A 27,956-nucleotide genomic window follows, 5' to 3' on the forward strand; every position below is an offset into this window, starting at 1 on the left:
GAAATTTAACCAAAAGACTAAAAATCCCTGGACTGAATATTCTCTAAAATCTGTTTTCTGCCTTTTTATAATAATTAATCATCCTAACTAAAAAATAATACAGCAATATTACATACTATGTATGGCATAATATCCCCTGTACTCTTCTTTTTGAACATATTACTCCTAAGGGGTGCCTGTGTGGCAGAGTCCGTTAAGCATTTGACTCCTGATTCCAGCGTAGGTGGTGATCTTGGGATCATGGAATTAAGACCTGTGTCAGGCTTCATGCAAGGGTGGGGTCTACTTGGGAGTCTTTTTTCCTCTTCCTCTGCCCCTCTTGCCCTGTGCCCTATGCTCTCTCTTAAATAAATAAATCTTCAAATATATATATATACTCCTAAAAGAAAGCTTCATAAAGATAACTATCATTGAAGGTGACTGCTATTTCAACCCCTCTAAAAGTTCAAATTTAATAGAAATAAATGTATGCTAAAAACAGCTTTATTTAGAACAACAGAAATGTTCATCTGACACATAGTGTTTTAAATCCTTTAAGATTATTTAGTACTTCTTAGCTTAAAAATGATTAAAATAAGATATTTTAAAATATAGGAATGTATAAGTTTATAGTATTCAATTATACAAAGGCTTTAAGGAAATATCTGAAAAAGGTTAACCAAACTGAGTTACAAATACTTACTTGTAAATGGGTAATAACTCATGTCTTTTGATGGCACTGTCTGATTTTGTATCACTGTCATACAACCTTTGCACATGTCTTCCAGTTCGAAGTGGAGGGCCTAACTTGTCCATCTTACTATTAAAATATATAAAGGTGTACCCATAAGGAGACTGCTGTTTGTTTCTTTATATTAAAAAAAGTTTTTTTTAAACATTATTCTGGTTCATCAGACATCTACCCCCCAAGCTCTTAATTACTGGACTGGCAGGCTAAGGACTGTCAAAAAGAATCCTTGGATATCATACAATGTCCGCCATTAGATATGACAATTCTGCCGCTCCCAGCCACCCTGCCAGTTGTGACGAACACCCAAACAAATGCCACATTTATACATAGCAGGGCATTGGAAGCAATAAAGAAACTTAAGAAGGACAAGAATTGTTTCAAATAAAATTTGTGAACCTAAACGTGAACTAGAAGTTACTATCCTGATAAGTAAGACTGAGCTGATATTCCTTCTTGAGTTCACAAATAATCTAATTTTTCTCCTTCCCTGACTTCATAGTACTTTTCTCCTTTTTCTTATTATTTTATTATTTTTCTTGCATTTTAAAATTCCAAGTATAAAGCAATCAAATAAATGATATTTATATCTTTAACTCTGATTTTCTAATGAAGAATGACCATGAAATTTGTACAGAGAATATAAAGCATGATGTATGAAAAAACAGGGTTGGCAATCTGAAAAATCACATGTAGAAATGTTAAGTGGACCTGCCATCTGAAGTTTTCTATTTTATTTTAAAATAGAATATTAGAATATTAAATATTAAATATTTAAAAGTATAAAGGAGCTCCACCTGGAGGAAAATAGGAAAAACTGCGGGTTTGTAGAGATGTCATTGTTTTACATCAACCAAATAACTGAATCCTATGTAGTATTACCAACCAATATTCACTCATTGTAGGGAGCAGTGAAAATTAAATTAGGAAGGTAGGCGAACTATCTTAAATGACTACTGAATAACACATTACTGCTCGTTAACTTTAAAAGGATACTCTTTTTAAGGGATGCTTGTTTGCTCCAATGCACTCTTTGACTTACTCATTAATCCCACAAATCATGAGCACCTACTATGTATCAGGCACTATGCTACATTCTGGGGACACTGTAGTAAATGAAACATACCTGATGCTTATTCTTATGGCATTTAGTGTCTAAAAGAAGCTGTTCATTGTTCTAGATTATAAAGGGCTCTACAGAGGGACACACTTTATTAATATTTATATTCTTTCAGTATCCTATACATAGCAGGTATTTTATTATAAAAGTTGTTATTAGTACTTTGCAGATGGTGGTGCTTGCATTAGGTGTTAACATCACATTATTCAAAACATTTTAAACTCTTTAAAAAATGCCTTCATTAGGATGTGGTGTATAGACACACACACACACGCACGCACACATGCACGCACACACAGGAATATTACTCAGCCATAAAACAAGATGATTGTGCCATTTGGGACAACACAGACGACCTAGAGGGAATTATGCTAAATGAAATAAGTCAGATTAGAAGGACAAATACCATATTATTTTACTCATATGTGGAATCTTAAAAACAAATGAATAAACAAAGAGCAGATTCAAACCATAATTACAGAGAATAAACTGATGGTTGCCAGAGGGGACAGAGGTAGGTAGAAGGGAAAATGAGTGAAGGGAAGTGGGACATACATGCTCCCAGTTAAGGAATGAATAAGTAATGGGAATAAAAGGCACAGAGTGTCAGGAATATAGTCACTGGTAATATAGTGTTGTCTAGTGACAGCTGGTAGCTATACCTGTAGTGAGCATAGCAATAACATATTGAGAAGATGAATTACTATGATGTACACCTAAAACTAATGTAACATTAAAAATAGCTTCATTAAATGTATATATTTTACATAATTTCTAAAATATTTAAGATTAAAATTTGATGGGTTTTTATTTATACAAGATTACTAAAAATTTTACCTATTTAGTAAGTCAGTAAAAATTTAGTAAAAATCAGATTCTTCTTTGAATTGCTTAACAATTATCAAAACATTAATTTTTCCAAACAGCAGTTATCTTACAAAAGATATATGTGGCTTTGGAATAAGGATTAAAAAGCTTATTTTCTTTCTCAGAAGTGACTGAAATTAAGATTTAGAAATTTTAAAATTCAGAAAATTATAAACTACATTTTTAAAACATTTCTCTAATAGGATAGAAACATTCAAATCTTACAAATGACACAACAAAGTCAATTTGAGAAGGGAGATGAGTAAAATCTAATAAAAATCTAAAAGTAATTATCTAATGCATACATTTTCTATATATGAGAGAATTAACCAGTATTTTCAGATTTTGAAATCCTACTTGAATGGCAGGTTCCAAAGATGATTTGTTTTCTTGTCCATTTGCTGTGTTATAAATTCAACTCAGATGATCTACCTACCTATGTATATGTATATGTGATTTATATATACATATACACACACACAATTCAAATGTTACGTAGGCTAAATGTCAGTAAATGCTATTCTTAAGTTCAAATCACTTACGTTCTTCTATAATTTGTTACTGTTATTCTATGTTGTTATCAAGGTATAACCAAACAAAAACAAAATTCGTCTCAATAATAAAATCAAGTTTGTATTTTTACTATGTAAAAATTTATATAGTGTATTTATTTTTATAAGCTACACATAATTTTTGTACAAATCTATATATAAATTTTATATATTTGAATATATTTTTATATATAAAATCTTGATTACATGTATATTTTTTTTTGCCATGCAATAATAATCTGCATTGTGGTAATTATATAAATTTAAAAGTTATTAGTTCATGAAAGTATTTAAATCTTTCCCTAAACTAACCCTCATCTTAAGATATGACAAACCATCTCTCTGTACCATCTTCATATTTATTTTAGTGAGCATGAACACTTCCTTGCTCACATCTCCTTTTCTATCAAATCCCTTCATTTTGGTTCCTCAATCTCCAACAGGACTAAAGTTAAGTCAAAGCAGCAACAAGACAAAGGGATATTTGGGAAGAAATTAAAATCTTTGCAAAAGTAGTAAACTTTTAAAAAGGTGTTTTAAAAAGGTGTTCGAAGGCTTCAATTCAACAGATTGATCCTTGGTTGAAGTTTCTTTGCCTTTCTTGGTCTTGCAAATCATCAATAACTGACTTAAGGAAAGAAATAAAATGAGTATAAGAACCAGGAAGCCTGTGTCTATTTCATGTTATGTTCAGACCTCAGGGGCACTGGATGTTTCAAGCTATGAAAAAAAATTACCTTTACTGATGTTAACACTGAATTTATACATCTAGAGTTACTTTGAGAATTAATAAATTTGGGGAAAGACAACAAAAAACCTACTTTATTATGTATTTTTAAATTATAAGGAACATAATTTCAACGTGGCAGTAATCCACAATGGAACTATCAATATTAATGTTTTTAGCGTGTTTCTATACTATTTTTCTTTTAAAAGTTTCAATTTGGTAATGTTGATTATATACCCAAGGGCTGAAAGAAATTGGGCTGAAATAAATAAATCCATTCAGCAGTAGATGCAGTTTTGCCACTGCTAAGGAAAACATAAGAGGGTATTGTGAAGTCAACGAAGCACACCCACATAGCACACATCTGGTGCAGACTAAGCAATTCGATATACGTAATACGATTTCAATCCCATATGAAATTCAAAGATATGTCCTTAAATTGGTACCTAGATTTGGTTAGAGTCAACATCAAAGTATATTTTTAACTTCTTGTTATTCTTTCAATGCAAGCACAGAAATGCGTTGGATAAATAAAAGTTTAAAAATCCTTTGGTGGGGCGGCTGGGTGGCTCAGTGGGTTAGGCCTCTCCCTTCAGCTCAGGTCATGATCTCAGGTCCTGGGATTGAGCCCCACATTGGGCTCTCTGCTAAACAGGGAGCCTGCTTTCCCCTCTCTCTCTGCCTGCCTCTCTGCCTGCTTGTGATCTTTCTGTCAAATGAAGAAATAAAATCTCTAAAAAAAAAATCCTTTGGTTCCATGGACCACTAGCCTACAAAGTTTCCAGATACTTCACATGACTTAAATATATATATATATATATATATATATTTCTACTGTTAAATAATCCTTAAAATCCATAACTTCAAATTATAAATGTCCAATTTCTATGGTAATTTACTTATTCTAAAATAGAGAATGCCAACTTTTCTTGTGAAGGGCCAGACAGTAAATATTTTAAGCTTTAATGGCTATGCTATCTCTGTCACAAATACTCATCTGTGCCATTGTAGCATGAAAGCAGCCACAGACAATACATAAATAATTGGGTGTGGCCATATTCCAATAAACTAGTTGTTGGACAGGTTTTGGCTCTCAGGTCATAGTTCAAAAAGATCAACTGCTCTAAAATATAAAATTTCCATATATGAGAGGATGCCAGTATTTTAAGATTTTGAAAGGATATCAGTGATTTTTAAAGGTTTTCCATAGGGGCGCCTGGGTGGCTCAGTGGGTTAAAGCCTCTGCCTTCGGCTCAGGTCATGATCCCAGAGTCCTGGGATCGAGCCCTGCATCAGCTCTCTGCTCACGGAGCCTGCTTCCCCCTCTCTCTCTGCCTGCCTCTCTGCCTACTTGTGATCTCTGTCAAATAAATAAATAACATCTTAAAAAAAATAAATAAATAAAGGTTTTCCATATATTAAAGAACTTTGATAGATAATAATATTATCTTGTAATCCCAGACAAATATATATTACTGTCAAACTAATCTATTCTATAGATGATAAACTGTAATTTTGACCAAGACTTTTTAATATAAAATGACTATATGCAGTTGAGTAAACTGCCCCAATATAATAGTGTATCTAAAAAGGAATAATACTTTAGCAAGCTTTCAAAATATTTATAGCTGGGAATGAATTCACATTTTAAGAAATACTTGGCAATGAAATCAACCTACTGGAATAGGTTTTACTTTGAAATAAACATTGACCTTGGGAAGGTCCTTGTTTATTGTTGATACCATAAGAGTGAATTACTCAGGAGCATGCAAGCCAATCAGTCTTACAAGACTATGACAACCCTGATATAATAAAAAGATGACTTCTGAAATAATATTGGAAAAAATCTACCATTTTGCATTTTGTATCTTCACAGACACACATAGTTATGATGTTCTGGGGCATTTAAAGTTTTGAAATGTGTCACACTTCTACTTTTGATCCTAAACTTATCAAATCTTATACATATGGCAAAACCAATAACCTCAATCACTGGTATCCACGTAAGAAGCCACACTACAATTCTAGGTTGTTTTAGGCATTTAGATAAATAATAAATGATAGAGAAGTTCATAAAAATCTAAACAATGTTCCACACAAATTCAATTCACACAAAACCAAAAGACTGGCTTATGAGAAAAGCCTGTTTCTACTTATACAAAAATGTACTTAAAAACCAGATATTTGTTTCTTACTGTTGTCAATATAATTAAAGTATGAGAAATCAAATGCAATTTATTAAGAAATGCTTCTTGAATGCGTTCTGTTGCTCTAGTTTTTCATGTCTGTTTGGGGAAAGACAACAAAAAACCTGTTTTTTTGTTTTTCATAGCAACTGAACAGAAGTAAATCTTTGATATTTGATATTTTAACTACTGAAAATTATCAGCTAAAATGTCTATTTTGGTTGGTAATTGACCACTAAGAAAACACAAATCTCAAGGCATGACTGTATAAATTCGCTGACACAATTCAAATATGGTAATGTTTATTTAAAATCTTTGTGTTTTACCATACTTCTAAAATTCCCTAGGATTAAAGATAGTCATCTTTTACAATAAGAGAACATTTTTCCATTGAGGGAATTTTTTGCTTTTAAAAAAATGTGATAAAACTGGTTGACCCACAGGTTATCTAGAAGTTAACTAACAAACAAGAATTTTTGCAAGATAAATTTTTCTGCAGTGTGATTCCAATATATGCTAAATATTACAGATCACTAGTATGCATGAATAAAGCTGGCCACAATAAAGATTATATACACAAGGCTTTAAACAACCCTGAGTTACTGAAATGGGTCTATTTCACTAATCTCAGAAGGATCTTCATTTCTTTCTACAGCTAACCAGATGTCTTAATTCCACCTTTACTCAGTCCTGAAGGATCTGCAGCCATAGAAATAATGATTGCCATAGAACTCTCAATTATCCCACCAGTACCAGGACCATGGTTCTATGATGTGCCAACAGGTTGACAAATGAGGGATTTAATTTGTTAATTCATTATTTGTTTCATTTATTCACCAAAAATTTATTGTGTGTCTAGATGCGAGACACTATACTACATTTTATAGTTACATCTGTAAGCAAGGCAGACACACAGAGCGTTGCTACCACAGAGCTTACAATCTAACAAAGGAAAAAAACAACATAATAAATAACAAGTCAATACACTCAATAATTCTTAAAAAGAAAAGAAAAAAATGAACTCTGCCACTAAATAGATAGCCATGAAAGGTTCTATTTAATATAGTAATATAGTAATGTTACAGATAATATGGTAATATATCGGCCACAAGCAAACACCAAGCACACACCTTGGTGTTTACAGAAACATTCTTCTAACACATAAGGACTATATATAAAATGTACAATTGGGATCTACACAGTTATGTTTGACAGTTTAATATGATGTGAGACCACAAGAAATTTTAAATCTTATGGCATTGTAAGCAGAGCATAATTTGTAAAATTACTGTGCTCAAAGTCTTTGCTTTATAATAAAGACAAATTTTCTCCTAGGGATTATATAATGTTGGTCAAATTGTGTTAGATCAGTTGCCAACATCTAACCAAAGTCACAGAATGTTGTGAGTGAGACAAAGGAGATATGCAACAAGTCATATGGGTATTCTTTGGCAAAGTAGGATCTCGAAGCCTAGTTTTCTAATCCAAAGTTAGTGCCACTTTTCATTACACCAGCTAGCTTAACAAGCCCGATTAAGAATACAAGGGAGAGTGTGAGTACAACTTAATATGGCCATCTGACAAAATTACCAGTATGAGGGGAAAGGCACTAAAAAATATCAGCTTTTAATTCATAGTTCATAAATCAAACTATAACACAACATGGAAGGCAATTCTGTGATATGGTAAAAAGGATTTGTAAAAGTTAAAATACATATTGCCATCTACATCTTAACTAAAAATGATGGGTCAACTCCGTAGAGAAACTAAAAAATAAAACAAAATCAGTTTTTTTTTTACCACTGAAAGATGAGAACATTTTACTTTTCAGCCTCCTGTTCTACTGATAACCTCTCTCTTTCTTAAGGATAGCCTATGTTTTCTTTTTGGAAGCACAACAAAAAGAAAAAACATTTAAACTAATTGGATCTTGTTAGTTGATTTTTTTCTTTTTCTACAATGATAATTATATTGAACTCCTTTTATATTTTGTACTTTCTGTGTAGTCCAAATTAGAAAACAAAAGACAGTTGCTCTCACTTGATAAATAACCCTATACATATTTCCTACACTAAAAAAAAAGTGATAACCCATATCTGAAAATAATGAGCATTGTATTTCCTAAACCAACTTTAATAGTATCTGTAAAGTATATACTAAGCCTTCATTCTAAAGATCACATGGTAACCCTTAAATTTTCTGATTTACCAAAATGGAAGAGAAAGGGAGTTTCTACTGAGATAAGAGGATTTTTAAAATCTCTAGTGTTACCAACCATTTTTCCCACATTAAAATAATTGTGGAAAGCTTAATAATACTACTTTCTTAAAAGTCACATATATAAAACTGTAGAAAGATAAAAAGTATATTAAAAGTATTAAATAAGTGGAAAATAATCATCCACTGTTAATATTCAGCATATTTTGTCTTTTTTGTCTACACACATTTTTATAGTTTCTATCTCAGTATACATCGGAGTTTGTATCCTACATTCTTATCCTGTTATAGTAGAATTATATGTTTTATAGTTGGATAATATCCCTGTATAGATTGTTATAATTTGCTATTCAAACAAAGGTAGAAATTTAGGTGGTTTTATTTTTTTTAACATTGTAATCAAACCATACGAAAAAAAAACAATGTTTTGAGCCAAAGAGACTCCAATTTGTATCCTGCTTCTAACTCTTAATAGTTGTGTGGTTTTGAGCAAATTGTTTTTGCTTCTCTGACCCTCATCCTATGGTGGTAGGGTGGTTTTAATAAAAATATATGAAAAAAATGTCTAACACAGTGCCTGATACATAATGTTTCATAAGTAATGGTTACACAAAAATCTTCTGTATTTCAAATGATTTCCCTAGACTAGATTTCCAGAAGTAAAATTATTCAAAAAGTACGAATGTTTTTTGGGCTCTGGATACATGCCACCAAATTTTTTTCCAAAATGGTTATCCTAATTTAGAACTTCAACAGTAGTGTATGCGCCCCTGACCAGCAATACGTTAAAAGGGAAATGAACTTTAGAAAGAAAATCAAGGTTAATAAAAGTCAATTACCTAAATAAAATAAAACCTTAGTATCATTTGCGTATGGAGTGTATATATGTGTGTGTATGTGTGTGTGTATCACTAATCAATTAAATTCAAATAGACTTACCCTACATGAGGGGCTGCTATCCCTTTATGGGAAGGAGATAAGGTCTGAAGTTTGTTTCCCAAAGAGCTGCTAACTGAAGACACTTTACCTGAAGGCACACCTTATAATAAAAAAGGTTATTGGTTTTAATGACATTCTGAAAAGGAAAAATCACATAAAACAGAGCACCTGACAAGGAAAACAATGCTTTAGGGGCAATAAATTTTTGCAGCAATAAATCCAAACAAGTTATCAACTAAGAAAGGGTTTATTAAAAATTAAATTTCCAGAGAATATATAGCATCCTTCATTTCTAATTTTCATATTTCTTTATTATAATTTACATATAAATAAAGTTATACTTCAGTTAGTCAATATCTCCTTCAAGTCATTAATCATGTGTCTATTAGGACAACTGTCAAGTTCAGAGCAGTATATATAGAAATGAGGGGGCAATACTGTGGTCAAAGAATCAAGAAAAGAACTTGGTCGACACTCTGAATAGGTGAAATATCAGTAACAACATCAAGAATAGACATTTAAGGCGGGAAAAAAGGCCTATAAAGTAGCCTAAGTAGAAAGTTTTTGAAAGTTACTTTATTTTTACCCAGAAAGAATTACATAGCCTCCACATCTCTTCCTAATTATAAACTGATTTTAATAATCCCAAGCAGAACACTATCTTCATTTCTGTCTCTACAAACAAACAAACAAACAAACAAAACCCAACAATAATAACAATAAAAAAACCAAGTTATTTATGGAGCTCATTACCTACAACAGTTTTGCTAGTGCCACTTGGTTGTGGTAACCGTGAAGATCCTGATGGTACAGTTCCAGGAGAATTTGACTTTTTAAGTGCAGGAGGCTTATACTAAAATAATGAAAATAAAATATTTTGTCAACATTACTTTTTGAATTGTTGTAAACTAGCATTTCAAAGCTCACATACCTTTAAATGAGCAATTTTCTTTATTAGCTACTGAATTACCGAAATTGAGAAAGGATAGATTAAAATATATCACCTCAGAGAGAGGTTTCCCAAAATATGCTCCATCTCAAAACTGGTGTACTGAAAGTTTAACTCAGATATTCCACTGCTAAAATAAACTAAGAGCAGCTTTGCCCAGTCCACAGGAAAAAAAAAAAAAAAAGTCAAATGGAAAAAATTTCTTCAATGTTAAGATTTTAAATGCCAAACAAATATTAATAGAAAAACTTACAAACACCCAACGATGCTCACTTAGCAATGCAGCTTTAAAGGTCCAAATTTTTACATGTTCCTGGGTATGGTTTTATGTTTCATATATATAATTCAGTCACATTCCCTACTGATAATAATTCATAGGATTACAAATAAGTCTGCAAGTTTTACAAGAGCTGCCTTACAGATTTCCTGAACATGAAGGGAAAGAATTCTGGCTTCACTGTTCTCACCAGATCATGTTAAATGAATAGAACACGGGTTGAGGAAAGATAGGCTATTTTTTTCCTCTACTTTCTAGAAAGACAGCATTATCAATTTTATTTTACTATCTCTTACCTGAGCCAAATTTTGCTGTTATTGAGTATTAAACTATCTTATTGGTCACCTGCTCCAATATAAAAAACTGAATTTGCCCAAAGGTATACCCGAAATAACAACAGAAAAGGAATTAAGACTCATGCCACTTTAGTTCTTGCCCTATGCTTCAACTAGAAAGTGATGACTGTACATGAGATTTAGCCCAATACCATAGTTAGACTCCTTAGGACTTTATGTGAAAAGCTGGTTTTAAACATAATATTCAAAAATCAAATATTTTATAACCAATAATCAGTATAAAATTTTAGATGCACTACTCCTAAAAACTGCTAGCTAAACACAAATTTTAAAGTCAAATATTACAACCTTCAAAATTTAGTATGTGCCCTTATAAGGAAAATAGATCTTGATAAAAACGCTTCTCTCTCTCTTTCTCTCTCTCTCTCACACACGCACACACACAAACACACACACACACATCCCATGCACATTGGAACTATTGCGCCAGAAGCGGAAATTTCTTAAGCACCTGGCAACTAGACAACCTTCAATATCTGTCAAATGAACACATGACTGGGATCCTTTGGAGATAAGCCATATTAAGTCACTGTTTCTTTGAAAACCTAAGGGGTGTTTCTGGTTTAAAAAGGCAACTGGCAACTGATAAATCACTGAACTCTTACCACTGAAACTAATAACACACTATATGTTAACTAATTAATTTTAAATAAAATAAAAACAATAAATTTTTTAAAAGGGGGAAAAGAGGGCATCTGGGGGCTGCTGAATCGGTTGAGCGACTCAGACTCTTAGTTTTAGCTCAGGTCATGAACTTGGGAATGTGAGATCACCAGGGTCGGGCTCCAGGCTGAGCAGGGAGTATGCTTGGGGATTCTCTCCCTCTGCCCCTTCCCCACTCACACATCTGTGAGCTCTCTCTCTCTCTCTCTCTAAAAGGAATAAATCTTTAAATTTAATTAATTTAAATTTAATTAACATCAGTTAATACCAGTGTCTCCCACTAAAATACCAATGAAGATATTAGGAAAGATTTTAAAACTAAGAACAATATGGAAAACAAGCCCTGCCGAAGACCCCTTAAAATATCACAGGCATGTCTACTAAAAATAGGCTTAACTGAATTAAGAAATAGGATTGGTAAGTCACTCATACTGTGCTAACTACCAAAAAAAGAGCAAAATGATTAGTATAAACAAAGGGTGCTGGTTATAGTATATTACATATGCAGAGGTCAAACCGTGAGGCTTTCAGGACGACTTCAGTAATCAACAATTTTATATAAATTAAATCCATTTTAGTGATTAGAAAAACATATCACTTTACTTTTATACAGTTATATTCAATCCATATTTCTTTCATTAAATATGTATTTGTTAGAGATGTTTATTATTTCATGTGCTTTTATACAGATCATAAATCTAATAAATTTTCTAAGTCAAATATTTACGTTTATAAAGACTTGTTCTTGAATTAGAAAGAGCTAAAAGAACAAGGAGGGCATTCATTTTTGATAAAATAGTAAAAAGGCATTATTTGGACTGACCTTTCAACTAGAAAGTAAAAATGCCCTGCAAAGTATAAAAAAAATCACTTTATAAGATATGAATGTCAGATAAGAAGAAAAAATAAACCTCTAGGCCAACAACATTTAAGATTATAACAACAGACTGGCCATCATGTGGATTTGCTGTATAAATCTACATTACTAGGTGGCCAGGAAAAGTAAGCCAAAATTTAAAGTGCTTCCGGATTGGTAGTACTCTTAGATAACCTGGAAGAAACAAAAAGGCTCTTCACATGAACAATTCTCATGAATAATTTTTGAGGGCAACAAGCACCAAATGATCAGTAATTATATACATGATGACATAAGAAACCATCATTGAGGGAAAAGAAACAAGAACATATCTACAAAGATCACGTGATACTACAATTATCAGCTACATAGTTTAAAACAATTGTGCTTACTACATTTAAAGAAATAAAAGACAACTCTGGAAATATTAACAGGGAATTAGAAACTATAAAAGGTAAAATAGGAAATTAGAAAAACAGCCAACTTCAAGAAATTAAAAAATGCAATAACTGACTACAAACTCGGTGGGGGAGTGAAATAGCTGCTTAACTGTTTTACAGACAATAAAAAAGGATCTTAAAAAAAAAAAGATTTTAAGAGACTGGAAACCATCCAAAAGCAGTTTTGGAAAACTGGTAAATATGTATTCTGGGTTTAACTGTAAGAAAGGGAAAGGAGCAAGGAAGGGGAAGGGAGAGGCAAGGAAAGAAAAGGAAAAAGGAAAGAGAAAAACATGACCTATATGTGGCAGAAAATAGTCAACACTATAACCTAGGTGGGCACAGGTATATTAGATTTAGCAGTTAAGGCTCTCAAAATAGTTAGGATATACATATATTACATACATACATATAGATACATTATTCAAAAGGTAAAGGGATACACACACAAGAATTAAAGGAAAATATAATAACAGTGAATAAACACATAGAAAATCTCAACAGAGAAATAAAGGCAAAATACAGGCCTTTTTTATTTTATTTTTTTTCAGATAACCAAAACCACAAAATTCCTTGCTAACAGATCTGTATTCTTAGAAGGCTAAAGCTTCTTCTGATTGAAGGCAAATGACAAAATATGGCGACTGAGATTTACAAGAAGAAATGAAGATATCTGAAAATGATAATATGGGACTACATAACATGAAAGTACAATATAAAATGTGTGTGAGGAGGAGACAGAGGCAGAAGAAAAAAAAAGTATATGTGGGTGTGCATAAACATACACATGCACATATGTATGTAAATGATTATATATTTATTTTCTAATTTGTTTAAAAGACAGATGACTTTTGGGGTGCCTGGATGACTCAGTGGGTTAAAGCCTCTGCCTTTGGCTCAGGTCATGATCCCAGAGTCTTGGGATCAAGCCCCACATCGGGCTCTCTGCTCAGCAGGGAGCCTGTTTCCCTTCCTCTCTCTCTCTCTGCCTCTCTTCCTACTTGTAATCTCTGTCAAATAAATAAATAAAATCTTAAAAAAAACCAAAAAAAAAAAAAAAAAACCAGATGACTTTAAAGGTGTAAGTATAACACATATAGCACCACACAAGAATACTGATGGGTTTATAGAGATACATATATTTAACAGTAACACTAAGGTTGGTGAGAGGTATGTGGAAATAGCCACAGATGGGGTAAGTTAAAAAATGTATTTTGTTATTCCTAGAGTAACCATTTAAAAAAATCTGATGACTGAAAACCAAAAGAGCAAATAAAATATCTTTTATTAAGACAAAAGAAGCAAGGAAAAAGTATCAGAGGAATAAAAAAAAGAGACAAAAATAGAAAATAGCAACACAGCAGAATTAACCACAAACATAACAATATTATATTGAGTGTAAATGCCTAAACATTTCAACCAACAGTCTGAGGTTGTCAGACTGGATTTTAAAAAAGATGAACTAATTACAGGCTGTCTACAGGAGATGCAAAAACACAAATTTAAGTGAAAGAATTAGAAAGAAATTTAGCATAATTAAGCTAAATGGTTATTCATTATCAGATGAAACACATTTCAACAACAAAAATTCAAGTTAAAAAATGAAAGGAAATTAGCATGATCAAACAAAACAGCAATACACTATCAGATGACATATACTTCAACACAAAGAATGCTACTACCACAGACAAAAAGGGCACACTCCATATGATATAAAGGTCAATAAATAGGAAAGATACAACAAATTATAAATATAAATACAATAAATAAGAGAAATTCAAAATACTTAAAAAGCTGGTGAAATTAATGATCTTAAAAAGTCACAATCATAGTAGAAGACTGCAGGAACATTCACCAAAAAAGATCACATGCTAGGCAATAAAACAAATCTCAAAAATGAAATCTTACCAAGAATGTTCTCACACCATAAGAGAATGAGGCAAAAAAAAAAAAAATACAGCAATAAACATCTAGAGGAGCACCAAATATCTGGAAGTAAATGACTCACATTTGAACAAACTATGAGTGAAAGAAGAAATCACACCTATAGGCATTATTTCGCTGAATCCTATTGATAACTGTGGAGGTAGGTACATATTAACCCCATTTTATAGATGTGAATGTGAAGGAGACCAATTTACCAGGATCAGAGGTATATTTTAGAACATGGAGAGAACTAAGTCAGCTGGGAGGGACGGAAGGTATGGATTATGGAGGGTGGGGAAGATCAGGTGGAGTATATCATACTCCAGTTAAAAAATAAAAACGAAACAAAATAACAAAAAATACAAAAATAAAAACAACCTACAATAATAACAAAAAAAAATGAAGGCACAATCACAAATTAGAAAATATTTTCAACTGTCTATTTTCAAGTGAAGAGAAACTGAAGGAGAAAATAACTACAAATCCATCATGACATCAAGATTTATAAAGCCATAGTAAATAAAAGGACAATCCTGGTCTGGAGACTATGTAAAAAAGCAAAGACTGATTTATATGTAAAATCAGAATAGTGACTATTTTATGGGGTGAGGGTCTAAGAGGGAGAGAACATTACAATTCTGGGAGAGAAATGGTATAGTAGAGGCTTTGTGAGATTGATAATATTCTATTTCTTAACCTTCTTATGGTTATGCATGTATGTATATTTTATTTTTTTGTTTAATTTTATTTATTTATTTGACAGACAGAGACACAGCAAGAGAGGGAACACAAGCAGAGAGAGTGGGAGAGGGAGAAGCAGGCTTCCTGCCGAGCACAGAGTCCGCTGCGGGGCTCAATCCAGAACCCTGGGATCATGAACTGAACTGAAGGCAGATGCTTAAAGACTGAGCCACCCAGGCACTCCTGTTTTTCTTTTTTCTACATGTATAATTTACAATAAAATAACTGAGGAAAATAATGAGGAAAACACCAGAATAAAAGTGTTGTAAAAAATAAGAGGGTAGTTCTATTTCCAATAATATTAACCAAAATTAAATATGGATCCTCTCAAGAAGGCTCCAGTTGTAATGGAGTCTTTTAGTCCAATACTTGATTCATAAGTAATATGTGAAATGGATTTGATTATTTATTGCCTGCTAGATTTATAGTACTAAAAATACTGTAAATGAAAGTTTTCTGAAAAATGAAGTTTGCTGAAAAGTATTACATTATCAGGGCACCTGGGTGGCAACAGTCAGTTAAATGTCTGACTCTTGGTTTTGGATCAGGTCATGATCTCAGGTTTCTGAAATCGAGCCCTGTGTTGGATTCCTCACTCAGGAGGGAATCTGCTTAAGAGTCTCTCTCCTTCTCCTTCTGCCCCTCCCACTCATGTTCTCTTTTCTCTCTAAAATAAATAAATAAATCTTAAAAAAAAAGTATGACATTATCAACGTTTTTATAAAATAAATAAATCTCAAAAAAGAATATGACACTATCAAAGTTTCTGTGTCACAATATGCTTAATGAAAAACAACAGTACTGTAAAAATTTCATATAACAAAATCCATATACGATTTATGGCTCCTGAAGTGCTTTCACATATACCATCTCATTTGCTTTTCACAAAGATCATATAGACTACTTCATAGATGAAGAAATAAAGTCTATCATACATGAAATGTTACTTGCCTAAAGCTCAGAAGTAACAGTTGGACTTGAGCCCAGGATTTCATTTCCTTGGGTGTATGGTCACACATAGCATGGAAACTTTCAGTACATACATGATTTTCAAATGTGGATTTTTATTGCCACTTTCTCACTTTCCAAACCCTCTGATTGCCTCTGAATCTGCTTCACTTACTTTTTAACTAGTTTTCTTACCCTTTCCTAATACCTTTTCCAACCTGCATTATTTTTAAGACTCTATTAAGTCCATTCAATTATTTGTTCTCTATTAAACATTCAAATTTCTTAGTAAGTCCCTGAACAGTAATATTAAACTTTAAGCAGGTAAGAAAACTGTAGCTAAATGTTCTGTAAAGCATAAGCAAAAAATTGTGAACCTGAAAGAGTCATTTTTCTCCTTTATTTGTAGAAATAATTGAGCATTTCACCTGTGTCCGAGAAGTCGCCTTTCCTTTGGTATCAGTAGAAAATTTGCCTTTATTACTAATACGTGCTGCCTGTTCTTTACAGAAATTAATATGTCTGTCAGCTGCATTTTCATTAAATCTCCTCTGGCAATATGGACACTGAATATAATCTAAAACAGAAAAAAGAAACAGATTAATAAAGTAATTCTGGAAGGGAAACATAAAGAATTATAAATTTTAATGAAGAGTAATTCAAGATGTCTGACAAAGTATTATATTTGATAAGCAAAACTTGTCATTTACTTAAACCCCCCCAACCTGACTACTAAACTCAGTAAAGACATTTAAGAAAAAAATTTACTAGTATATGATAAATTCTAATCTTGGATTAGAATCGTGAATATTTTGAATGTTCCAGTATCTCAGTATCTCATATTGGGTTTCCAGCATCTTGCCTTGCTTCTGGTAACAAATAAGCTACTTTTATCCATCTAATGAAGATTAACACACAAACTTAAAGCATAATTTAGGTAAATCAAGCTATATGTGGTCTCCTCACATGAACACATACCTCTTAGAAACAATGATTTCTTTTCTTCCCAGATGAGAAGATACCAAAGAACTAGGCAACATACAATCTGAATCTTACCAAACGACTACATTTCGAATGACAGTGAGCTTCTTCAAATATTTCCTGGGATATACTACAATAATTTTTCAAATGACATTATAATGTTTCATTTTTAAATAGTACTGAGATAAAAAGATAAAGTATTTCTATGTTCAACATCAGTGTGTCTTTATAAGCCTAAATGCCTGGACTAGCATCACTATTTTATAATTAAACTTTAAAAGATTATGGTTCATCAGGTTCCATTATTATAAATTAATTTTATCAACAACTTAAAATTAATAATTATATCAATATTTTCCCTCCATATGAAGATTTCCATCAACAATATTCTACATACCAGGATCGTAAGAAGGTGGAGGAGGAGGAGGAAGTTTTCCACCCTCTTTAAGTGCCTGATCAAGGCCTTTAGCTGCTCTTATGGTGGCAATGAATTCTTCATGTTTTCTTCTCCAATTAGATGGTTTCTTTGGTGGTTCAGGCTACAAACAAATAAAGAAAAGCCCATTTCAGAACATTTTTAAAATAATTAATTGAAACAGGGCACCTTGGTGGCTGTCGGTAAGCATCAGCCTTTGGCTCACTCAGGTCATGATCCCAAGGTCCTGGCTCCCTGCTCAGCAGATAGCTTACTTCTCCCTTCCCTTCTCCCTCCTGCTTGTGCTCTATCTCAAATAAATAAATAGAATCTTTTTTAAAAATTAATTGAAATAAAACTTGAGGAAATGCTATATTGTTTTAAATGTTCTCTTATTAGGAGGTCCTTAAATTACTTTCCTTAAAATTTATGATTTTAAAAAGAAACTTCATGTAATTTTATTATATGCAATTTTTAAAATGCAATTATAATTGTGATAAACACTGCTAAATTAACTTCTATATGTGTTGCATCCACTTAGGCTCCCACTAACAATGTAATTTCCCTATTTGACTACATTTTCTCCAACAGAGTATGTTAAACTTTTGTTTTTTTTAACTGACTGGAAAGGTAAAGAATAGTTTTCTCTGTTGGTTTTAACTGGCTTTTCTCTTATAAGAAGTGTGTTGAGCATCTTTTTATATCATTAAGAATAACCACATTGCCTTTTTTGTGCACTGTTTATGTGCCTGATCAACTTACCTGTTGATTACTGGTCTTAATTTTAGCAATTTCTAGTTAACTCTTTATAGATTGCCTCAGCCCTCCCCTACAATATGGCTGTCTTAAGATCTTGTCTAAGGATCTTCTGATATGAGGAATTAATTTTTAAAATATAGTTTAATTTACTTGTTTTTTCATGGGGTCTCCAGATTTATAGTCACTATTAGCAAGGCCCAACTTTACACATTGAATAAATGTGTAAAGTTGGAACAAGTGGAATTTTCCCATGTTTTCCTCCTAGAATTTTCATGACTTCATTGTAAAATTTTAAATCTTTTAATCATTCAGAATTTATCATGAGTTATATTGTGACATATAGATTCAACTTCATTTTTTGGTTTTAACATGGCTATGTAGCTGTCTCAGCATCCTTTATTGACTTTGCTCCCCACTGAACTATTAACACCTTTATCATATTCTCTTTTGTATTTGGGCCTATTTCTGAACTTTCTCTTCTGTTCCAGTGTTCTGACTATGCTTGTGTTAGTACCAGTGTTTTAAATACTGAGACTTTATAATAATATTTTAATATCTGATAGGATAACCCTACTTCATTCTGCTTTTTCAATCTTTTCTGCTTATTCCTATATGTACCTTTTTTCCATATGAACCTCAGAATCAGCTTGTCTAATTTTTTAAACTGTATTTTAACTGGAAAACTTAAACATTACATTCATAAACAACTTAAGAAACTTAATATCTTTATTTTGTTGAATCTACCTATCCAAAAACATTATCTAATATTTGCATTTGAAGAAGTATTTGTGCTTTTTTTAAGCAGTCTATGTGAAAGTCTTATACCTTTAAAAGGTTTATCCCTAAACATTTTTTATTTTGTGTTGTTCTTTTATAAAGAGTCTTTTCTACTTTTTTATGTTTCAAGGGTTTGTTGAAATATGAAACCTAGTAATTTCTGTATATTAGCATTATATCTCATTATTTCACAGGCTTCTCTTATTGTCTGTAATATTTTAGCAGCTGATTCTCTTGGGTTTTCCAGGTATATCATCTCCTAATAATGACGCATTTACCTCCTCTTTCCTAATCCCTATGCATCTAATATCTAACTATATCAGTTATAGCAATTACTATATTGCTTGGAGCTTAATCTTGTTCCTGTCTTTAATGGCTATCCCTAAGCATCTTTCTACTATGCATAATGCTGGCTCCTGTGCTATCCTACATTTATTTTGTCACATTATTCAAATACCCAACTATCCTTATTAGGTCTTTATTTTTTAAATCAAGAATATACATTGAATCAGCAAAGTCAAATGATGATTTTTTAAAAATACTAATAAGGCAGGACTAATAAGGGAAAAAAGGAAATCACAAAATACCAAGGGATGGAAAATAGTACATGATATAGTTCTTATAAACATGAGGAAAAAAGAAGACACCATAATAGACCTTTGTGCTAATAAATCTGACAACATTAAGTGGACAATACCCTTGACAAACACCACAGAACAGATACTAAAAGAAACAAAATCCTAACAGTCTCACATTATTTTTTTTTGTGAATCTATTATTTAAAAACCTAAAGAAAATTGGCCCAGATGCCTTTACTATTGAATTCTTGCACACATTTAAGGAAGAAATAGCATCAATCTTTTAAAAACTCTTTCAACATAAACGAAGAAAACAACCTTTTTTTAAAGGATTTTATTTATTTATTTGAGAGAGAGAGCACTGCAGAGGGAGCAGCAGAGGGAGAGGGAGAAGCAGGCTCCCCACTGAGCTGGGAGCCTGATGCAAGGCTCGATCCCAGCACACCAGGATCATGACCTGAGCGGAAGGCAGGTGCTTAACTGCCTAAGCCACCCAGGCACCCTGAGAACAACTTTCTAACTAGTCTGTTGAGAGTAATAAACGTTTGATAAAAAGAAAAATTACAAATGTACCTCTCTCACAAATATAGATACAAAATCTTAACTAAATACAAGCAAACTCAGTTGTTGAATGTGACTGATTCTTTAAAGTTAATTTTTATGGTGAAAGGTGTGATCACAACATTCATCTACCTCGTAAGTATAACTCACCTACTGATAAGTTTTGCTGCTCTCATCTACCTTTCTTCTCATAGCATCCTGTGTCAGTGCTAAATTAATGCTTTTTATTACTCATCATTGAATGAATTGGGTTTTCTTGTTACATCTATTTACAAGAGGTTCTAGGGAGGAGAGGTGCACAGTTTGCTTCCAAGGTACACAAACTGACAGCCAGCTCTCTTCTCTGTTATACCAGATATGGATGCAAATAAAGCCTCTCTGATCACACGGCCATACCTCTCATGCTTCTCTAAAACAACATGGGTCCAGGAAGGCTCCTGTTGCCAACCATGCTTCCCTCAGTAACCATATTAACCACTTAAACAAACTAACAAAACAAAACAAAAAGACCTAGCCCTTTAGATAGGCTCCTTACGTTCAGAAAGTATATATTTTTTTCATTAGTGATTTTTTTAGAGCTTCTGCCATTGGGCCCCCTTCAACTCTCTGTGCCTTATGTCCCTACTTCCTCCCTCCTGGTTTCTGTCCAATTTCAGCCAAGCTCATTCTAATTCCTGGCTACCCAAGTTCCAATACCCCAATTCCTGCTTTGGCTGCAGCAAACAAGGGGTCTATACTTCCTGTTTAGACCCCTCACATTTAAGGAGTCACATTTAAGGCAAGGAGACCCTTCATCTTTAAGGTAACAGGTTCCCATTCCGGGCCATGGGTCCTTTAGTCACTTTCTGCACTTCTTCTATGGGCAGGTTCTTCTGGAAGACCAGAAGCTTTGGGCAGCCCTTACATATATTTTGTACTCTGTAGATTATGCCTACCTTTAGTTATTCCCCAAATGGAATTTGTATCTGCTTTACTCCACTCTGCTGGTGATTTTGTAAGATTTCTTTGATACAGATAAAGACAGAACTGCACTATGATGTTAAAATCTCCTAATACAGGAGCGCCCGGGTGGCTCATTCGGTTAAGCATCTGCCTTTGGCTGGGTTCATGATCCCTTGTGTCCTGGGATAGAGCCCTGTGTAAAGCTCCCTACTCAATGGGGAGTCTGCTTTTCCCTCTCCCTCTGCCCCTCCCCCTAGCACTGCCTACGCTCGCTCTCTCTCATTCACTCTCTTTCTATCCAATAAATAAACAAAATCTAAAAAAAAAGATAAAAATAAAAATAGTGTTTGGGACACCTGGGTGCCTCAGTTGGTTAAGCATCTGGCTTTGGCTCAGGTTATGATCCCAGGGTCCTGGGATCAAGTCCCTCATCGGGTTCCTTGCTCAGTGGGGAGCCTGCTTCTCCCTCTGCTTGCCCCCTCTCCCCACTCATGCTCTCACTCTAACAAATAAATAAATAAAATCTTGAAAAAAATCTTCTAATACACAGCTTTTCAAACTTTAAGGCGCCTATGACTTGTCCAAGGATTTTGTTAAAATGCAGATTCTTAACTCAGTATTTCTCGGTGGGACCTGAGATTCTGCATTTCTAACAAGTTCCCAAAGAGTGCTGGTACGACTGCTCTATGAACCACATTTTTAAGTACCAAGAAATTATACTACTTCATGTAAAGGCATGGTTTTTACTTTGTTTTTATCTGAAGATTAATTTTTTTCACTATTAGAGTCCTTCTCCCTTAGTCGGTTAAGTGTCCAAGTCTTGATTTCAGCCCAGGTCATGATCTCAGGGTTGTGGGATTGAGCAATTCCAACCCCCTACCTACCCCATAGCCTGCCTCAGGCTCTACACTCAGCACAGAGTCTGTTTGAGTTTCTCTCTCCCTCTCCCTCTGCCCCTACCCACTCTTGCACACACTCTCTCTAATAAATAAATACATAAATAAATAAATCATTTTAAAAAATAAGATAACTAATATTTACTGAGAGATCACTATGGATAAATTCAGTAAGAACCCTACAAGACAGATACTAGCATTACTATCACCATTTTACAGATAAAGAGATGTACAGATAAAGTAACTTCCCAACACAGCATGGTAACAGAGCAAGGGTTAAATCCAGGCAGTATGACTCTTGAGACAGCTTTCATTTTCACACCCAGTATATTACACTGTCTAAAAATTTCAACAGTTTACCTCTTAGCTAATTAAAGCCAATATAATCATATATCTAGCAGATATACTAAGAAAAATATCAAATAATTGTTTATGTACATTATTCAAATTTCACCTTCACTTATACATAGACTGAAAAAAAAGATGAACATCGACTTTTCTATTATCAAATAATTTTATTAGTAAGATTAATTGCCCCACAGGGAAATGTTTTCCTGTAGCACTGGGAGAAGTTATTATCAATGAAGAAGGGTTTATTTCAAAAATCTATTCAATGAGGTACTCAAATTTTGACTTTTCATTGAACTAACTCTTTAAAACCACGTCGAACAAAGTATGTATGTGCTTTATTCTTGGCAATATAACATATCACAGGTAGAATTAAAGAGATATAATTAAAGGAGATTCACTGCTTTCAAAGAAAATAAACTGACAACGGCTATACATGGACAGTTGAGTAACTGATCAAACTTCCCCAGAAAGCGTAAGATCACAATTACGGACAATTAATCAAGATAATAAATATCTATAATGCCAAGGTATCTGTAAATTATAACTTTGCTTTTGTATATAGGGACTATACTATTGATAAGAGGCTTAAACTTAGAGCGCTTAAATAGGCTGCAATAATTAACAATGGCTTAAAAAGAACATGTGAGGAATTTTTAATTATCTCCAGCCTATAGCTAAGCAACTAGCTATCTGATGCTATAAAAACCTCACTGTAATAGATCTGGAGATAGTAGTTTGGTTTCCCTTTAGCAGAAGTTTAAAATAAACAAGTTTCTGATCATTTTTAAACTGAAAACACAAAGCAGAATTCATACTATCCAAAAAGCTGTATAATTACCCTAGGTTTAAGAGGCTTTACTGTTGGAATATCAGTTCCTTCAGCTCTTTGTCTGCTTGAATCAAAAGTCTTGCGCTTCTTAGTGGCAGTTTTCTGGCAAATGGGTCCATGCTTTTTCTATTAAGATAAAGAAATACAATGCATCATTTTCTTTTCTATAAAAAGGAAATCTATAAACATCAAATTGTCATTTGAGACCAATTTAAAAACTAGAAGATGAAATAATAATATATAAATACGATATTTTGCTTTAACTAAAACCGTTAAAAAGTATATATAATGCTTGCTCTAAGTTATTTCTCAAGAAAATATGAATACTATATACAACAAGAAAGTATAGATAGTCTTCCAAAATTTTATTAAGAGTTATTGACTATTCCAGTTTTCACACTGCTAAGAATAAGGAAAATAATGTAACAAAGCCAAATTATTTAAGTGGAAAAAAAAAGAGTTATCTTCATTATTAAATACATGAAAATAGATACTGGAAAAAGAATGTAAACAGAGACTGCATTAGTGTGAGGATTACAAAAATTAAAACAATAGTAGTGTCCTGGGTCACTAAAGTTCTTAATACAACAGTAGCATGTTACCATATTACATTTACATATTATAAGAAACAAGTTTATCTTTCTTTACCCATGATTTTTGAGCTATCTAGCATTCCACTTCTATAGGTTTTTTTAATATGGCTGCCAACTCATTCATTCAATCATTCATGTATTCATTTTAAGGATATTACAATGAATGCTCTTATAAATGACCTTCAGTTAACCTACTGGATAAATAATCATTTTCCCTCTTCCAAATAAAATATGTTAATGGAAATGCACTATATGCACTTTTTCTCTTTTGTATTTTGATAAACACTGAACAAGCTAGAACTGTTCAACTTTATCTGAGAAAAGAGGAAACCTCCAAACTGGTTGGTTTGATATCATACAACCTCTTAAATTTTCAATATACACTTAGAAATTAATACACACTTGTTTTCAGTTTTCATTTTAACAAGCAAGTACTATAATTATAGCTATTAGAATAAAAAATCTCTTAAATATGAAAAAAATAAAAATGTGGCTAACAAGCAATTTTCTGATAGATATCTGTTCTTACATTGAGTTCTGTCAAAAGTATGTAGTACTTTTTCCCATATCTGATGTGTTATATAAGTTGTAGTTGTATAGTGATTACATTATTTAATTAAATATTAAATAAGGGCAAAAGAAGGCATTTTCTTTCCTATGTAAACTGAGCTGAATGCTTTGAAAATGGTTTGAAAAACAGCGAGATGATACAAAAAACAACAAAATCATTGAGTTAAGTGTGGGCAAGAAGTTTTTAAAGAATAAAGGATAAAAAGCTGTCATTATTTAAAAAGACTCGATATTCCAACAGATATTTTGGATCATTAAATCCCTGTTTTACTTTAAAGAAACAAACTGGAAATAGTAAAACGCATTCTGGATTGTGGCAGAACTTTAATCAGCAGATGCATATTCAAAGAAAAGTCTTTATTCTGCATCAAAATATTAACAAATGTATTTTTATATTTAAGGTAAAAATAAAATATTTTAGGTACATAGGCATTTTTTCCCTTATTGTCTAGTTAGTTGGTTATTTAACATTAAAATCAATTAAAAGTACTCCTATTTGTGTTACTACTAAAAGTAGCTAAAGAATGTATAATATAAAAAATAATAAAAATTTAAAAAGAATACATATATAGGTATATAATTTAGGTACACTTTTATTTGAAAACAACTTTTCTTCAAATATTTCAAATAGACATAAGAATTAAGAGCATAGTGTCATGAACTCCCACTTACTCATCAACAATTATCAGCAATTTAGCAATCTTGTCATCTATCCCAGCTCTTTTTCCTAAGGTACTTTAAAGTAGATCCCAGATACATATCATTCTTTATCTTTAAATACATAATTACGCATTTTTGAGTTTTTGTTCTGTTTTTGTTAATATTCCCACAGAGAAACACATTAACAGAGTAGTTCTGAAGACCAAACTATGAAGGAAAGAAACCTCTCTAGAAGAAAGACATAGATGGAACTGATACTCATGAACCAAGAACACTGACCAGTATCTCTTTAAATTATTCCACAGAGGTTCTTCCCAAGATAGTTGTCCTGAAGTATTGAATAATTAGAGATCTATCATAATCCAAAGGAAAAAGGTACTCACTAATGCCACTGGAAAGAACGTTCTTCCACAAATCTTGCAAGGTAACAATTCTCCTACTTGGACACTTCCATTTTCTAAAACAGAAAAGAATTTAATCAATAAATTCTTTGTTCAAATTGTGAAACTTCCAAATTTTAATGTCCTCTTATATAAGCTGTCAGTTCTTGTGGAAAATGTCTTGTTTCATTTTGGAATAAGTAATATTATCAAAAGAGGCACAAGACTTAGAGTTATCAGCGGTCAAAAAGGACATGCCAAATACTGAAGTCATGATTTAAGTATCACCAAACTGATATTGTTGGAAATATCTTGTTTTCTTTAATTTTAAACAAACCAATTTGTTACATTCTTTGAATTTATAGCCTGTCTCTACTGTAAATTACCAAACTTTAAACACTGTTTTCCTTGAGGTTAATATTATATATTATTAATCTTCAAAGGATTAAGATTTAACATTGGTGATCAGTGAGATGGCTTCCTGAGATGATCTAAGGATTCTAAGATAAAAAGAATCTTGTTCTGGGACACCTGGGTAGCTCAGTCCATTGGGCATCTGCCTTAGGCTCAGGTCATGATCCCGATCCTGGGATCAAGTCTCACATCAGGCTCCTTGTTCATTGGGGAGTCTGCTCTTCCTGCAGCTCCCCCTGCTTTGCTCCCTCTCTCTCTCTGTCACAAATAAATAAAATCTTAAAAAAAAAAAAAAGAATCTTGGTCTGTGTAACAGCAGACAATAGGAACTATAATGCCTTAAAGAATCCCTAGTTACTATGCTTACCTTTATTATATAAATTGTTCATTATTTTATACATATAATATTCTATAAGAATTCAATGGACCAGCAAACTGAGATATTCTGTCCTATGGCACAATTCATTAAATAACCAGCAAGTAGCTGAAACTCTTACTCAATCAAAACTTACTGCATCTATCACACATTTTCATATGACAGATTTTGTTACTAAATTGATTTAAAAGAAACAACTACATTCTTTGGAATTCTACATAGCTGAGTCTATTTGTCATTTTATTGTCTAGCCAATTATCAAAACTAAATTTATTTCCATACCTGTGATTTTCTAAAAATGGTACTTGAATCTGTATCTTAACTATATTAAATATATTTTATTTATTTAATAATTAAATATATTCATAATATATAATATAAAATAATTAAATGATTCATAATTACATTTAAATATATTTCTTAAATATATTTTCTGCTGAATATTTTACTGTTAAAATTCCTTTATCACATGAAAGACAAATAGCCACTTTGTTTTAGAAGTAACCTAAAGAAACTCATGAGAAAAGTACAATTATGACTTCATGTAATTTGTTCCAAAGCATTTAGTAAGTTCAAGAAAACTAACAGAAGAATCAAAATAGACATGAGTAGGAATATAATCAAACTATAACAGAAAAACTGTTTTGTTCTCTCATTCTCTCAATACCCCACTGCCCTATTTTAATGGTAGATAGTGACTATCATCTCAAATGGAGGCAATGACTCTACGGTGGCAGTAAAGCTGTGGGCACGACAAAAGCAAAGATTTGCCTGAATTGTTCCTCTCCAATACCAGAGGTTAGGTTATCTTGGGAGAACAGGGACTTAATTCCACTATGTATCTGTAACATACACTAAGAATGTCTTCATAATGATGCTCAAAGTGATGCCACATGATACATAATCTATTAAGCTTGTTTACTTATAATTTTCATATAATCCTTTAAATTCTAAGCAATGATTTAAAAGTCATCAATACAAAATGTTAGAGTATCACTTATTTTACTTGCTTTAAACTATATTCAGTTAAATAAATAACAAAGCAAAATTTTACAAAAATTTTGAAGTCATTACTTCATTCAAAATAAATAGATATAAATTTATAATTTCCTCCCTCTTATATTAGCTAGTCATACAGCATAGCCCTATAATTCACAAACTATAACGTGCACATGTATGTTAGTGTGAACACCTCCTTCTACCAACACGTCATAAGCAGCTTAGGTTCAGAGTCACAAAGCTACATTTTGTTGTAATGGTATTCATTAAAAGACATGACAGCTTAGCAAAAAAGGCACTGAAATTTGTCTCATAAGTGTCAGAACTATAACTCCCTGGGCAAGATATTTAACCTCACTAAGGTTCAGCCTCCTCTTGTATAAAA

At 32.5% G+C, this 27,956-nt stretch overlaps 1 protein-coding gene across 2 annotated transcripts in view; it reads right to left on the bottom strand.

Annotated features, from left to right (window-relative positions):
- The window catches only part of ZC2HC1A (zinc finger C2HC-type containing 1A), a 47,376-nt gene that overhangs the window by 12,734 nt on the left and 6,686 nt on the right, over positions 1 to 27,956 (bottom strand). Inside the window, exons 2-8 of one of the 2 annotated variants that reach the window (XM_032869149.1) lie at positions 25,786 to 25,859; positions 23,589 to 23,705; positions 17,869 to 18,010; positions 16,919 to 17,067; positions 10,088 to 10,187; positions 9,335 to 9,434; positions 683 to 799 (exon numbers count right to left, since the gene is read on the bottom strand). In XM_032869149.1, the coding sequence (XP_032725040.1) occupies positions 683 to 799; positions 9,335 to 9,434; positions 10,088 to 10,187; positions 16,919 to 17,067; positions 17,869 to 18,010; positions 23,589 to 23,705; positions 25,786 to 25,859 (799 nt within the window). The remainder of the gene's footprint in view (positions 1 to 682; positions 800 to 9,334; positions 9,435 to 10,087; positions 10,188 to 16,918; positions 17,068 to 17,868; positions 18,011 to 23,588; positions 23,706 to 25,785; positions 25,860 to 27,956) is intronic. The other variant, XM_032869148.1, reaches the window with a different exon arrangement.

Source organism: Lontra canadensis, unplaced genomic scaffold, assembly GCF_010015895.1.
Source record: "Lontra canadensis isolate GAN:19392208 unplaced genomic scaffold, GSC_riverotter_1.0 scaffold37, whole genome shotgun sequence".
Lineage (NCBI taxonomy): Eukaryota > Metazoa > Chordata > Mammalia > Carnivora > Mustelidae > Lontra > Lontra canadensis.